The sequence below is a fragment of the Ixodes scapularis genome, unplaced genomic scaffold (assembly GCF_016920785.2).
Source record: "Ixodes scapularis isolate PalLabHiFi unplaced genomic scaffold, ASM1692078v2 PGA_scaffold3__209_contigs__length_174095766, whole genome shotgun sequence".
Lineage (NCBI taxonomy): Eukaryota > Metazoa > Arthropoda > Arachnida > Ixodida > Ixodidae > Ixodes > Ixodes scapularis.
Genome location: NW_024609868.1, coordinates 109,310,048 through 109,326,683, shown reverse-complemented (window position 1 = coordinate 109,326,683; position 16,636 = coordinate 109,310,048). Strand labels below are relative to the sequence as shown.

Here is a 16,636-nt window from a genome sequence, read left to right as displayed (position 1 = left end):
GATTACAAAGAAGTACAACGAAAGAACTAGATCAGAAGCAACCCTAATCTCTCGCACAAATTAGCGAATTGGATATGAATGTTGAACGATACCCACCTCAACCTACCTGCTAACAAAAGAGCACAGCAGCAGTCATGTGAGCCTTTAGAGCGCGTCACGACGAGGAGCCGTCAGGTGGCGCCGCTTCATCTTCTCGGGGCTAACCGCTCATTCACACTGGAAGCGGATCCGCGTTCGCAAAGCGGTTGCGAACGCGGTTGTATAAAGATTCAATAGAATTGCACGCGCACTCGATGACATCAAGTGCGCGTGCAACTGCACTTAATCTTTATACAACCGCGTTCGCAACCGCTTTGCGAACGCGGATCCGCTTCCAGTGTGAATGAGCGGTAAGACGGGCTCGTTGGACACCTCGGACGTTTTCCATTCGACGCGTCATCGTGCTCCCGCTCCTACCCACGTGCAGAGTCAGGTGATGAAATTCAGGTGGTTTAACGGTCGGGCGAACGCGTAGCTCTCACCCCACTTTCAACTTGCGAGTGAACGGATTAGAATTGTTTAATTAACTTGTAGATCGTCATATGACATACAGCATATGAATTTCTCGTGTCACACACCCGATAACTTTACATGATATATATGTATTACACAAGGCACAAACTTGGAAAGTAATTTATTTCTGTTCATCATTCAGAGCTCGCTATAGTTGGTGTGCAGTCTACTAGATATTCTGCAGCCCGATCAATGTTTGTACTCTTCAAGAGCTTTCCTTACATTCGAGATATGGAATCAAATTAAAATACTCTCCTAGCAAGACCATTAGGCGGCTCTTACTACTTTGGAGAAAAACTAATAAGGAACCTTTTTACTTATATTGGCTACTGTTAAATTATACGAAGCACTGATGTCAACTACATCACCCTGATATAATTTGAGCAATTATTTTTCAACGCTCTGAATGATTATACGTGGCATGTGTGTTAAGATCCCATGACTATCTATAGTTTAACTAATGTTTTCTTCAAATACGAATCGCATTTCACTATTATATGGATGTTATAATATGGAGATGTATTCTTTAGAATGGTTATAATATACAGCAAAATGTCTCATTGGGGTAGTGTTTTTTAGAGCGCAGCTCTTAGGCGCCCGTTTCCGGCTTGAGCGACGTCGCCGTCGCCATTGGCGTCGCCGCCGCCGTCGGCGTAACCAAGGTCACCCCAAGGTCACGTGGCCCCTCCCAAGGTCACCCCAAGGTCACGTGACCCCCAGGCGACGTTACCTTCCCAAGGTCACGTGACCACCCCAGGTCACGTCACCTCCCGAGGTCACGTGACCCCCAGGTCACGTGGCCCCCTCCAAAAGGTCATGTGACCCCCCTCCCCCCCCCCGAAGTCATGCGACACCCCCCCCCCCCCGAGGTCACGTGACCCCCTCCCCCCCCGAAGTCATGCGACACCCCCCCCCCCCGAGGTCACGTGACCCCCTCCCCCCTGAGATCAGGTGACCCCCCGGAGCACATTAAAGAATGAGGGGAGGAAAAGGGGTCTACCCTCCCCTCAGTCCCCTTCCCTCCTCCTCCTCAAGAGCTGCGCTCCAATTCGGCGTTACAGGGAGTAATAAACGACTTTCACTTTTTTTTTTTTTTTTACCTATAAAGCTCTGTAACAAAAAGCAGACAAACGGAAAGCAGGAGTAAGCAATACGTCGTGTCCCGTTCAAATCAACTTTCATTTTCTCCGTGCACTTTGACGCAGAGATGTACTGACATATTTCATCTATAAACTTCCTTGTCTTGGTGTAAGGCAAGTTGCAATGCATATCACGGGTCGTTTCTCTCAAATAAAAAATGCATCGATCGGGCACGCCGTTTTTTATTGTTTTTCTTTAGAATGATTATTTAGCTGCTTGCCTTTGAGTTCAGTCCTATAATATTTGTATGATTACAGAATTTGTAGCATTATCTAGGCATGTACTTGGGTCACAGGAAGAGTGAGGGCGATATCTAATTTGGTTTATAATGGGGTTATACGCCAAAAGACGAGAAGAGGAGGAGTGGCACTCATTGCGAACTCTCCTTCGTGCCGCTCTCTATGTCCTCGTCTTTTTGGCGTATACTCCACTCATGACTCAGAAGATTCAGAACCCACTAGCCCATGCCGCGGTCTTAGTACAATTCAATTTGACTCTCTCGGAGCGGCGTAAGGTAGCGTTCGTAGAGAGGTCATCTACTAATGCAAGTGAAGAACGCGGTTCGTATGCTACAAATCAGCAATTCCAGAGGAAAATAAAACAAAAATTACGTTCGCCCTCTGCTGACAGCCCCCCCCCCCCCCCCCAAAAAAAAAAAGTTGATCGCCCTCTACGAATCGATTGCCGCGGCGAAGTGAGATCTCTCGCAGGCTGAAATTGCAATCACCTGCTTTTGTACTGTAGAAACCATTAACAACCCGCACTTTTCTCTTTTTCCTTTTTTGACAATTGCAAGTTGTTCTGCTGCCGCACACAAGCTGAAATGAACCGTTGTATGAAGGAGTACTAAGGACAAGAACATCAGTGATTGCGAGACATGCTTCACGATTTAAATTTTAGTAAAACATTACCAAGAAAAAAAATTCCCGATCGTGAACTTCCGAACGGGTGAAAATAATTTCATTGGTTCATGATGCGTGCCCGTCAAGAAGCAGGTGCATTTATTTGCTTTATAATCATGACGTTACGTCCTGTCAGCAGCCGAAAGGGCTCCCGCTTTTACCGTGACCAAAATCAGACCCCTGGAGCCTGCACCGAATAATTTACATATGTACATATCTCTGTTTTAATAAAGTATACTTATTTATTATTTACGTGTTAGTTAATTAACTGACCAAATGATTTACTGATTCACATTTTATCAGACAAGCGACATGCAAAATAACGTTAAAACAAATTCACGTTTTTAGCAAATTGGTATAAAACTCCCCAACCTGATCAAACGAGTTAAACCTGTCCGAAGAAACAATTTCCTTTCAGTAGAATCTCAGTGTCGTGAGACGGGTGTTACGTACGCTCACCTATGACTCGGAAATGAGCAGAGCGTAGGCTTGACCAAGATAAGGTAACTTTTTTTTTATTAATTACGGAATTGTGGCGAATGGTCGCAGCCAAAAGATGAATTGCTGTCTCTCGAGGGTTACCAACCACACTCGGCCCGAAATTCGCGAAAACAAATTTCGCTCAATAGTATCATTTTCCTCAGAAAGTTGGCACCCAGCGCTGAGTTTGCACCTAATGCATTTAAACAAGCATAAAAAAAAAAAAAAAGTTACGTAGCGCACATTGAACAATGTTTGGTTTCTTTGTACTAAAAGATAATTGTCGTCTTCAGATATTCAACTTCAGACACTTAACATTATGTGGAGTTCACAAAATTCGTCACATCGCTTCATAAAAAATGATATTTAAAAAAAAAATATTGTATAGTCCGCCTTTATTAGTGGCCTCCACAGCGTAATATTTCAATTTTTTAAAAATAGTGTAGTCCGCCGACTATTGTACGCAAAAGATTACGCCTCTCAGATCTCGTTTTTGATTGGTAATATACCCCTTATGTGAACGGCTCGAACGGGGAACACTTTCGTCACATACGGCATTTATACATTGGTTAAAACTTTCATAACAACACCAGTAAGCTTCTTAACACTTCCAGGGTTATGCAGAAAGTTTCTTCCTCAAAAAGTTGAAAAAATCCAAGACGCCGCTCCTTGACGCACATACAAAATTCTTCCGACACTCCTCGAGTTTTTGGTTGTTTGAAGAGGACAGGGCTTTTAATTTCATGAACGTTGGCCTTTGCACTCCAGAAGAAACGGTGGAGTTTCCCAGCTTGCGGAATCGGCTGGAGACAGACTGGATCGGAGGTGCCATCTATTGGGCTGAGAGAAAACCGCTATTGATCGAGAGAGGTTGTTTTTGTAACAGTGCGGCTGTGCTGGCGAGAGATGGCGCTGTGTGCTGTTCTATTTATTCTATAGGGAGTATTCACTGGACGCCGTATTTGTGGGTGTTGTTTAGAGCGCATGCTCAGAACGAGCTCACATCAATAGGCTGCTAAGTCCGGCTCTTTTGATGGTGCGGAATGCACGTTGCAAAAAAACTATGGAAGCTCGACATCAGGACGCGCTCAGCATTCGCGCACACAGCTATGGCCGCCTGTGAATACTCACTATTGACGGCCAAGATCTTGTGCCCACCGAATGTTTTGGCGCGTTTTTTAAGTGCCCCGCGTTGCGCGATGTAATTTTTTTTAGCTTGCTTCTTTACAATGTCTTTAATTCAATCGAAACTTTCAAATTCTCGAAACAAAATAAAAATTAAATTTGATAGCAAGTCAGGGTTTGAGGCTTCAAACCGTTCGATCGTGTGCGTCTCTCCTCCGTGGCTCGAAAAAAAAAAATGAAACGGTGTATTATTATATGCCCAAATTTAATTTCGATGGTAAATTTAGTGCTAAGTTTCTCTTCGCTAAATATGGCGAGTATCGTTTTCCGGCTAAATATAGCGGTATGATTTAATTGGTAAATAGCTATACCCAAATGAAATGGACCCGCTAAATTTAGAGAAAATAAATTCCCAGATACTTACTCCAAATTTCTTGGAAATCAACGCCTTGGACCATCCACTAAATTGTCTATTTCAACCGAACCACAACAAACATAGCAATTTTCTCTGGGAATATTTTAGATGACAGTCATACAATATCAATTGCAATAATTAAACTTTTGGACGGTGTAGTTTTTATCCCACGGCTCTAAAATTTTGTATATACAAATCCCATAGGCCACATTCATAAAACTATCAGTTTCTTCTTTGCTTGACAAAAAATCGTTATATTTGAGATGTCTGAAATTTCCCGGGTATCATAGAACGGAAATCAACTAGACTTTTTTTATATTTCATTCAAAACTTTTATTCCACGGAACGTCCTAGAAAGTTAGCCATGTTGGAAATAAAGCAGTGCACATCTTGTCTGTGTCTATTCTTTTGAAGCAAAATAAAAAAATTTAACCACTGGACATTAGTGGCCTAGGCAGAGAGGGGGGGGGGGGGGGGGTGAGGGCGTTTAACCCCCTCCCCTCTCCCTCGAAATGTCCCCCCCCACCCTCGCCCGTTGTTACAGGCAGGGTCGCTAGGATCTTGAGGAGACGATAGACGTTACGGAATAGGGCCTCCGTACAGTGGTCGACCGCCTGCAGCGCAGACGTGACAGGCGTTTCACGTTTCTCCCTCTTCCATTTGGCAGCCCATATGAGCAGCTCGCATCGGAGTTCAGGAATTGAAACCAGGACCGAATAGAGCTCCAAAACACTTCAGCGCCGGGAGCTGCCCCGTTTTCCAAGATTTTTGCAGGCGGAAGCGACGAAAGTAATTGCAACGTGCGGCGGTGCTTTTTAAATCTCCCATCTAACTGTGTAATCAGGTACGCATGAAAGGAAGAAACTCGGAGCGCTTAAAATGCTCTTCCGTGCTTCCAGCGGGAATGTTAGAGTGGTGACGTTGCCACTTGTTACTCGTGGCATCTAGGACTTTCAACTTCCAGTGTCTCAGCCACTTTAGTGGCTGCTTGGAATATTGCCTAGTGTTTGTGCGTGGACGCTTGTTCTAATTTTTCAGCGTCGTTTTTTTTTGTTTGTTGCTGTTTAATATTATGGGACTGTATGGCTATCCTTTTGTTTTGCCCAGCCGGCACGCGTTGGTGCTGCAGTGGTACTTCAAAAATTGGAGGGAGTTGCGCACTGTGAGGAAGCATTTAAAGTTGGTCGGCCGCAACTACGACGATAGTAGAACAGTGAGTCACCCCGCCGATATTCCTGAAAATGAAGCCTGCTTTGTTTTAAAATTGACAATGCAGCTTTGCCCGTTTCATCTTAACAGCGCCTCCCTAATCTTTGCGTGAACGTCGGTACCGCCGAGTTCACCCTGCTTCATAATGGGAAAGGGGGGGTAACAAAGTTGTTAACCCCCCCCCCCCCCCCCCTGCAACTTCGAAATAAAATCCTGGCGACGCCAGTGGCGGACAAGCATAAAGATATTTGCGATCCTCAAGCGGAATACGTTCGGTATCTTTGCCGCTGAACTCGAACAATATCCTCTATAAACATAAAAACGTCCGCAAGTCAGACTGTGTGTCGATCTGGCTGAGTCTTTCATGAATAGAATAGCGCAAAACAGCAAGGAAGCAAGGACGAGGTAGACAGGAAGTGCTCTTCCTGTCTACCTCGTCCTTCCTTCCTCGTTGTTTTGCGCTGTTTTATTCATGATGGACAACCAACTAGCCCACCAGCTCATCTTATGGCTCAGTCTTCTACGAAGGAAACATATAAATCTCATCGTTCAGTAAATACAGCAGTGCACCACCAACAGAGCCACGAGCCCGCTGAAGCCGAAACCAACTAAATTGAAAAAGCCTAATGAGGACGGATTCTTCAACGTGTTATATACGCGAATCATCTTAAATTAAAATGTATGTGATAACGGTTTAATTGTCCCTGTGTCTCAAATCGTGAAAGAGCAGCCGCGCATTTATTAAAACTGGAAAAACTGTAGTTATAGCCTGTGTTGAATAAGATGTGGAGCGCCAATTGGAAAGCACTTGGGCGAGCCAATCGCTGCCATTTCCAAAAGGCCGTAGGCAAATGTCGAGGCTAAAAATATACTGAAACTTAAAAACTGTCTGTGCTGTAGCTGTGGCACTGAGCTTGATTAAACGTCATACTGAATGACACAAAGCACACTGGTTTTCTTTGTTTGTTTGTTTTTAACGTATATTTAGCTTTCATTATCGCCGAGCTCCCTCCTTGTATTTCAGCGATTGGCTCTCTCGAGTTCTTTGCGAAAAAGTACGCACTCCAGGCTTCTTGGAGTGGGCAGCCATGCCTTAAACAGGAACCCTGCGGGAAATCGTTTTAGGAACTTTGTTACACGCACCTGCATCCTGCGTTTTGGCAGATGTGCATTTTAACGGGACAGAGATCCTAAAGTTGTAATAACTTAGAACCGCTTTCGAATAGGCGGAATTACGCTTCAATTTGTAAAACTCAAATTCTAAATTTTGGGGGAAAATGTCCGTTTTCTTTATACACATTCAGGTGAAAGCAGAACTGCAGGGAATGGAAACAACCACTGATCGGCTCAAATAGCTGTCACCACCAAACGTGGCTAAATTACATTTTGCTGTGCTTACTTTGCATTACTAATTATCTTCCTGAGAATTCTTAAATACAAAGTCGAGTAAATTACAAGTGACCATACACGTTAAGTCTGTCCGTGGCATTAGCATAAATTTCATTTCGCAAAACCTCCCGCATTAGCACGATAAAATGGAGCTTTCCTGTGTTTACCACAAAGTAGAGTCACTGGCAATACGAGCCAACGTAGCCGAGTGCCAAAATAGGGGGGGGGGGGGGGGGGGGGGCCTTCGGCATTCTAAAACATTTCACCTTTTCCTGCAAGAAGAAATGAGAATACAAAGAATGTGGTAATCCATACCAATCTAAATAGCTTAAAGCGTACCAGGTTCATATTGCAACCTCATGAACAGATAGCGGAAACAGCTAAGAGCTTGTTTTACCGGTCTTCTTTTCCCTTTGTTGTTGTTGGCTTGCATGAGGTTGCACCCTTTCTGGAGTTTAGAACGAGTCGGTGTGGCTGTAATTTGTAGTTTTGCCATGCTATGCACGTCTCCTTTCGCGTGGAGTTCAAGATGTGTCGTTTTGTCTACCCACTGTCTTTCTTTAGGGATGCTGATTCATGATCCTTGAGCTTATTCCAGACATTTTAGAAGTATCACCATTAGTTAGACGTTTACTCTCATCGTTCCCTGACCGGGCTCGAACAAATACTTGAACTCTTCAAGAAGCAGTTCCAAGCTCCGGTCGTCCGATGACACCACGGTGGGCTGAACCGAGGCTTGTGGGGGGCTGCCTGAAATACTGAAAACGGGAGCTCCCCGGGCATTCATGTCCCTGATCAGGCCTCTGCCACACAAGGAAGTACCAGAACAGCCGAGCACGATGAGAGTCCCATCTGTAATTTTGCCTTCGTATTTCACTCGCATGTTCAATTCGCCCAGCACGGGCAGAGTCCCCAGAAAGCACGAGAGGCGAACTGGCGTCTTCCGGAGCCGCGGCCACGAACTCCTGAACTTCAGGTACACGTCCTGCGGTGTTACACTCACGGGTGACCCTGCGTCCACCACCATCATGAGTGGTACCCCGGAACAGACAAATTTCCGTATGACGGGTTCCACCAAACCGACATAATGATCAGAGTTGGCGTGGGAGCACTGCACTGTAAACAAACTTCCTTCTTCGCTCGAACCGCTGTTGTCCCCTTCAATAGCATTTGTGGCGGCTGATTTGTGCTTACGTGGTCCGTATTTACCCGTAGTGTAAGCCTCTCCAGCGCGACAGCACCTTGCAATGCGCCCGATCCGTCTGCAGCGATAGCACGTCGCGTGCCGAAGCCTGCATGACTCGGCGTTGTGGGAATCGCTTCCGCAGCGCGAGCACGCCAGCTTGAGTATCGTTTTGCGGGGATGGCGGGCTGGCTCGGCGAGCGTGGTCTGGCGTGACCGCGTTGACGTCTGCCTCCGAAGAAGGAGACGGCTTCATGGCTGCCGAATTCGCTGCGGCGGCTTCAGCAGCAAGGACGAAATCTTCAGCAGTCTTTAGGGTTAAATCCCGCTTGGCAAGTAAAAGCTTCTGAACTTCTTTGTTCGCAATGCCGCAAACGATGCAGTCGCGTAGCAGCCGGTCACAAGAGGCGCTGAAGTTGCAGTGCTCAGCTAAGCGGCGAATCGCCCACAATAAAATCTTGAACTGTTTCACCCCTGTTCCTGGCTCCGGTTGAAGAACTTAAAACTTTCAGCGATTTCATTTTGCTTGGGGGCGTAGTATGTACCCAGTGTTGTCCCACTTCAGAATAGCTGAGCTTGTTGACTGTTTCAGGCGAGCATGATGCTTCAAGCCCTTCAATGGACTTTGAGCTCAATGCCAAGACGAGTAAGGCCCGTTTCTGTGCGGCTTCTGTCACCAAATTTCCCTCGAGAAACGCCTCCAGACGAGTCAAGAAAGATGCCCACTTATCTGTAGCTTCGTTGAAGAGGGGCACCGCGTAGTTCATGCCGCCGCTCGCACGGAGAGCGGGCTCGGGTGACCTCGTCGCCAGTGTGGTGAAGACGCATGGGTCCAGCCAAAGAACGTGTTTATTCGTAATTGGGAGGCCTTTTTATGTGCAGAGGGAGAGAGAAAAGATTGGCAAGAGAAAGAAAACAGAACAGCAGCGCACCGGCTTGTGAGCTGCGTATTTGCGGAGTCATTCGCTTCCTTGCAAAAACCATGCGTGCGAAGTTAGTGCGCTATGTGCTCTAGGATTTCCTGCTTCATTTTACCTCTTGTGTCGTTTGCCGCTTAGGAGCTTTTTTTTGTAAGCACCGGGGAACAACGTTGGCAGGTAGGCTGAGTGGCTTTGGTGCCATTCTTTTAGTGGTTTATAAACTGGTTACTACATTTTCGGCTTACTTTTGTTGGCAGCCGCAGGGAATAATGGGACGTAATAATGTGGCAATTAAGTATATTCTTCCAACGGGTTGGTAGGAAAAGAGCAGGACAAAATTATTTATCCTGTCTTCCGCACAGCCGATTCACATTTCGCGGCGATCTCTGAAATCACCTTCCGTGACACCAATAAATTAAACTCCAGAGCAGACACTGTCCTTTAAGGCGCTGTTGTAGCACATGACTTCAGAACAATATCCGGCGCCCTGTCCTTAAACATTCGGCACCTTGCTTTACGGAGCGGAATACTAACATGACAACCTATGTTAGCCCCCCGCGTCGTCTGCTCGCTACGTCAGCTGTGCGGCGAACTAGTACGGGCACAGCGAAATTTCAGCCGAACAGCCCTATACAGTGAAAGCCGTTTAGAAGGAACCCACGTACAGCGAATTCTTGTCGATATTAAAGGGCCCATGAAACGAATTTTGGGTTGGGATAAATCATTTCAGATTGGGATTTTACTAATAGCACATCGTTGAGTGGGCTAAAAGAAAAAAAGGTAGAAAGTCAAAAGCCTGACTTTCATTGCGAAAATGTGAAAACACAGCGGACTATTTCGTACCTCCTCCCCTTCGTAACCTCTCTGCCTTTTCACTGTGATACATCCGCGGTCCCTAAAGCGCGTCATCGGGTCTAAAATGACGTCACACGAAACCGGACCTCATTTAGTCCCTCCACCCCTAAGCTGACATTGTGGTGGAAGCTACGCGCTGCCGGACCAATCAACATCTTGTAAACCCTGAGATGGGGAACGATAAAAAAACGGACGAACACAACAAATCAACCAATCAGCCGCCTCCGTTTCATCACCTGACCTCATTCTCTGCAGCCACATTTGCCACGCTCACGTGGCAAAAGTGAGGCTAGCCCAAGGAGCACGTAGCTTCCATAACACTGTCAGCTTAGGGGTGAACGGGGTAGGGAAAGAAACTTTTGTCCGAATTTTGAGCGACGGGCTAATCTTCTAGGGGGACAATGGCTCTCTCCGAGCGAGAGGGGCCTCGCTTCTTTTCGTCTTCTTGAACTGTTTGGTGGAATGCGCGATTCAAGAGTTGAGGAGGAAAGCGAAACAGGAAGAAGTTGGAAAAGCGTTTCATGACCCCTTTAAACTCACGAAAAGTTTAAATAAAAATACATTTAAAAAGTACTTTTTTTACCAAAAAACATATTGGCGATATCGAACTTTTTCCCAAGGGAGGGCTTCCAAAAAACGCGCAAACAATCGTGTTCTAGCCTGTCCCTCCTGCCCCCCCCCCCCCCCCAACCAAGAAAAAGTAGGAAAGAAAGAAAATTGCAAAAGCTCTAGCCGCGAACAAAATTGAGCGGAGAGAAGCGATTTAGAAGGGGAGAAAGCTATGAGAAAAACACTTTGCACGCACGCACAGGAAAACATTTTTTCATCCCAAAGCGGTTCTTCAGGAAGAGAAGGAATTCAGGAGCGAAAATAAGTTTTAAAAAAAACCTCTGCACGCACGCAAAAAGAAAAATGCAGCGCTTTGTTACAAGGTGGAAGTGAGGAGATGAAGAAGAAAGAGAAGCTCTTCGCCCTACAACGAACGCGTCGTGGAAGTTTGTTGTAAATGTTTTTGGCTATATCGAACTACTTGCTATATCGAACTGATCGTAGCGTTTCGGGCTGTTCTTTAAAAAACGGGTTTGACTGTATACACCAGCTCATGTTTATGAACAAACCTGAGCGGCCCAAGCGGCATGCTATCGGAACCGCGCATGCGGGATGGGGTGTGGGCAAGAAGCGCCATGTCCTGCATCAGCAGGCAATCGAAGTGCGATTTCGGCGTCGGTGTGAGTCCCCGCTCACTTTTTCGCATTGTAATTTAAAATTTTATGACTTTCAGATTTCAATTTCAGATCTTAGGAATGTCTTACTACTTTAGCTGCCTGAGCGAAATTAAGCCCCCCCCCCTCCCCCCCCCCCCCCCCCCCCCCAAGGCTTGTTACACGGAAAAACTATGCCTCAGTGAAGTGACTCTGGGAGATTCGTTTAGCGTGAATGCCGCAGAATGAACACTAAAGCCTGCTTCACATGGTGAGATTATGCTTGCTATTTTTAGTTGCGATGTCGCTCAGGTGTGTACAATAGTTCCGCTGCTTGACGTCGATACTAAAAATCGCAAACAGAATCGGACCATGTTAATCAGGCATAACAGGTCGGTGATTACCACTGGCAACGATGATCAACTTGTCCTTGCATCCACTTGCAACCTTCAAACTTAAAAAACTTTTTAAACCTGCACTATCTTTTTATTGCAACATTTGTTCTACTGACAGCTGTCGTTTAAACGAGTCGACGACAGTTTGATCTAGTTTCAAGGAACAGACGACAGCTCTAACGGTTAGGTGGCCGTCTGAATATGAGGAGGCACTGAACGTGGTCCGCGGGTGCACCGGACAACTTGACGGTTTTCCTTTGTTCATGCTGGAACAAGACAAATACACCTGATGACCACAAGTATCCGTGAATTTAACTCAAAGTGCAGCTCCCACATGAAATCGTCGTCCGACGGTGTCTGCTTCTTTTTCTTTCTACGGCACCCGTCCACTCTCTTGGAAGAATCAAGCAGGCAGAAAACACATGAAAACTGATCTTCACACCTCTCCAGCTCTTTTGGTACAGCCCCAGTCGCGGCGTTTTGACAAGAAAGCAAGTTTTAGAATGGTTTATTTTAGAACAGCACAGGAATACCTTTCCCGCATGGCGACCACCGCCCATTTTCAGAGCGTAAGTGCGACCGAAGCGCCACCAACGCGGCTTGATGTAGCAGAGTTGAGTTAGCGTATAGGAAGATATGATAAGACACCATCGCGACATTGAGGAAACGGAAAGATTACTATCCCACTCAAGGTGTATGCCAGGCGACACGTGTTGCTTGCGTGACGGTGGTTTTACTTTTTGATTTTTTTACGTGGGTTCAAGCGGAGAGCACCCTGTAGCACTTTCGCAATTTGCATGCCGTATTTATTATGCTGGAACCCTCGCTGTTGACAAAACTTTGCTTCTACGTTATACTGGCTTTAACTACATCGACAAGCTTAAAATTGAACAACATTCTGTGATACCATTTACTGTTTTCTTTTATCCGATTTCATATCAAGATTTTAGCAAGGTGTCTTGTCGACTAAATTAAATCTACTTTATATCGTCAATTCACATTTTAGGAGAAGGAATACCTTCTTCAGTTGCCTTTTTCCCCTTTTCTCTTCGCAGCCCTTGTTTGAAAAAGTGTGCGGGTATAAGACCATTTTGAAACACCGCTTTTTTCACATTTCAGGAAAAACGTTTCGGTGTCTAGACACATTCTCTAATTAGTGTCCCCTGGTGTTAGTATGGTATCCGTGTGAAGATTGAGGGAGAAGTTTGAGATTACCTCGCACATTTCCTGTTATGTAAACAGGGATATTTGCAGTCATTTTGATCAATGGAAGGAATAAAAAAGGTTATTGAATTGAATACTATAGAATTTACCTTTGCAAAAGTCAGGGCAGTCGTCGACAAATCGTTTGCCCAAGCCTTGCTCGCTGATTTGATTCGCTGACATATCAGCGTAGATCTGAAAACGCGTGGCAGAGACAGTCTCGTTCATACGGACTCATACCTTTATTCGTCCTGGTGGCCTTCATGACAATATATTGCGTTCACAAGGGTATTCCTTTAAGTGTTTCATAGACTCCTGGATGCTTCAGTTCAGGGTTGGCAAATAGAAAGTAAAGACTTGTGCCTGTTAATTAATCAGTTGACGATCATCATGCAACTTGCCACAGCCCGATTTGGAGATAAAAGTGATTAGAGGGAATTTCCAATCAGGCTGTATAGAATTTGTAGATGGTGTCAATTAAGAATTGTTTAGCAGAGTCAGGAAGGTTTCGAAGTGTGTATGTCATTGCGTCCTCCCCGGGAGCTGCATGGGTTTTGTTGTGGGCGAAAGCGGCATCACGTTCGGGAAGGCTGAAAGAGGCATCGAGATCGGAATTGAAAGTGCCGGAATACGAAGGGTATGTGTCACGGAGGGATGAGGGTATGTAAATATCGCTAAGTTGTTTGGTTATTTCATCGGGCCCGTGGACAGCAAAGGCCTTGTCTAAAGTGCGAGCAGGAGGAGGTTTTCAACCTAGGAGAGCGGGGAAGGTGCCATGTAGATTTTTGATGTAAGGAGGAATCAATCTTATAATCAATTTGGTCCCAGCTGGTAGCGTCCAGGGAGGGGCAGTGTGTAAAAATACCCTGTCGAAGAAGGTCAAAGGAGGTCCCGAAACAAACGGGTCTTCCGGGCTTCCCAGGCGGGACCTGACATCTCTGTAGCCTCGTACATTCTTGATAATACCCATGAGTATATTGATTTCCACTAATGCTCTATTTTTTTCTTTACCGGGAAAGGATCCCCATATACCTGTCCCGCAGAGGCATGTCTGAAGGACAATATGTGAAACCAAACGTTTTGGTGCCAATTCCACGAAGGCGTCTGCCGGCCGCTTCTCTAAAGCAAAACACGTGCTCAAAAATAAATATCAAGGAGCGCTCCTTGACAGAACAATCGAGGCATTTCACTTCTCTGTCGAGAGAGGGCGCCACCGAACACACACTGTTTGTACTCTTGAATCAAGGTTGTTTGGTGGTATCGTTTTGAAAACACTATAGCGTTAACGAAAAAAAAAAGTGATTTTACTAGAGTCCGTCAAAAAGCATTATTGGTTAACTAATCACTGTCGGGTTTGAAATTACTTTCATTTCCTTCAAGCCCTGTGATTACTGCCACCTCTGGTTCATATCCTGATTTTGTACTATTTGTTCCCGAGTAGGCGAGTTCGTACTTTAATATTTAAATTTCATACTTGACATAATAGATCATACTTTTTTTTTTTAAATTAGCAAAGAAAGGTATCCCTATTTTGTTTAACACGATAGCTTTCTTTAGATGCTTCACCCTGCTTCAGAAATTAAGGCTTTTCTTTATTTTTTATTTTTACGATTTCATTTCCGGATAATTTTAAGTGTCGTATAGTCAGGATAAGGGGAATGTGGTGGCGCTTCTAATCTCAGTTGTTCCCTTAGCTTTTCCTTTTTTTGTCCCCAACGAGTTTGCTCGTTCCTGGCTTTTCTTTTTTTTTTTTCTTTTGGTGGGCGGAACGGATTATATCTTACCCTGGGACACAGTTTGTGGCTTTGACCTCGTAGACGGAGGGGTGCGTGTGCTGACCCGCGCATAGTGCCGATTTGGCACGTGAGGGCGCCGCCAGGATAATTGGTATCGCCGAGCTATCCTCGTTTTTCTCTTTTGTTCTCTAATCGGAGATGTTTCCTCGGGCTAGCGCGCTTTTTGGAGGCAGCTGCTTAAAGGCGCGACCACATTGGCGTCGCGGAGGCCTGCGGCGCGACGGGCGGCGCTACCGGCTGCCGACCAAAACCAGTTTTCGGCTTCAGCGGCGCGACGTACAGCACCGCAGTGCCAACCGCTACTTGCGCGGTTCAGAACTCGCCGCTGCTCGCCGCAGAAGCAGTCTTGGGTAAGTTACTTTTAAAAAGTAATTCCTTACAGTTACAATTACTTTCACATAAAAAGTAGCGAAGTTACCGTTACAGTTACCGGAACAAAAGAGTAACTCGCTACAGTTACAGTTACTTCTAAAAAGTAACGACGTTACTTTTCAGTTACGTTTCTACAACAGAAAAAATTAGGAACAACTAGAAAACGCTTCTTTTTAAGTTTTATTGCATAAAATGAAAAAGTACAGTAGTTTACGCTTTTGTTAGCAACCACCTTTACCACAAAAAAATACTCTGTGTACGAGACGGGAGGCAAGAGCTCGCAACATGGAACGAATATACCAAGACGTCGAGGGCGTGGTTTATGTAGATGCCGCGGAATATCGAAATTGCAAGGGCATGTCCGTCGTAGCGGTGGGCGCGGACGGGGAGCCTCTCGTAAGCGGGACCGTGGCGACGGACAACCCCGAGACAGCGGAGGAGGCGGCCATCGCACTAGCAGTGGCCTCCGCCAAAGCTAAAATTATTATAAGCGACTCGAAGATCGACATCCGAAATTTCGCAAAGGGGCGCATCTCGTCAGAGGCGCTCAAAATTTTAAGAACGTACGGTGACCATCACCAACAGCGGCAACGCGGGACGATCCAAATTATTTGGTTACCCGCGCACTCCTCGCTCCCAGGCACCGAGGCGGCTCACACGGTAGCTCGAGGTCTTACACGCCGAGCCAGTGAGCCCGCCCAACAGGGAACGCGAGGAGACCGCATGTTCACCTATCAAGAAATTACGAATCACTATCGACTGGGACGGGCCCGGTACCCACCGGCTCAACCTGAACTCACTAAGAAGCAGGCGGTGGCCTGGCGCCTCCTCCAAACCAACATGTACCCGAACCCAGTGGCCTGTAGCCGGTTCTACCCGGGTCAATTTGAAAATACGTGTAAATTCTGTAAGAAGAAGGCGGATCTGCCACACATCTTATGGGCATGCTCTCGGGCGGCACCGACCATTCATGACCGCAAAATCCAAGACCGCGAGCATTGGGAGGCCCTACTGCTCAGCTCAGACCCACAAGATCATGTCTGGGCCACCCGGCTAGCCGAAGGAGCCGCCGAGGTCCAGGGGATATCGGCCATCTTCTAGGGCGGCGGTGGATGAGACGGCTGCACCCGTCATCCCGCCGACAGTGCTGGGACAATAAAGTTTTATTCTCTCTTCTCTTCTTCTCTGTACGCCAGCCATGATAGTTCTACTTTGTTCTCATCAACATCCCTACCGTTAGTAGCGCTAGCCCATTGCTGGCTCGTTGACGGTTGCGCTGGGTTCATAGGGTCCCTGCACATATTTTAGTTCGTATTCTGCAAGCCAGAAAGAAACCCCGCGCAAACAGCAGTAAATTTTGCCTCGATTGTTGACACCACGCCGGGGTAGTGACGTAAGTCAAAATGCGCCACTACTCCGGCAACCCGCGTGCCATCTGCATGTATTGTTGTTTCACGGTTGATGCACCCAATTAAAAATCTTTTGCGCAGAAAAAAAA

At 46.2% G+C, this 16,636-nt stretch overlaps 1 protein-coding gene across 1 annotated transcript in view; it reads left to right on the top strand.

Moving 5' to 3' along the window:
- Positions 1-16,239, top strand: part of LOC121837248 — a 90,586-nt gene extending 74,347 nt beyond the window's left edge. Inside the window, exon 2 of the mRNA XM_042292833.1 lies at positions 15,409-16,239. Within this exon, the coding sequence (XP_042148767.1) occupies positions 15,409-16,239 (831 nt within the window). The remainder of the gene's footprint in view (positions 1-15,408) is intronic.
- Positions 16,240-16,636: the final 397 nt, after the last annotated feature.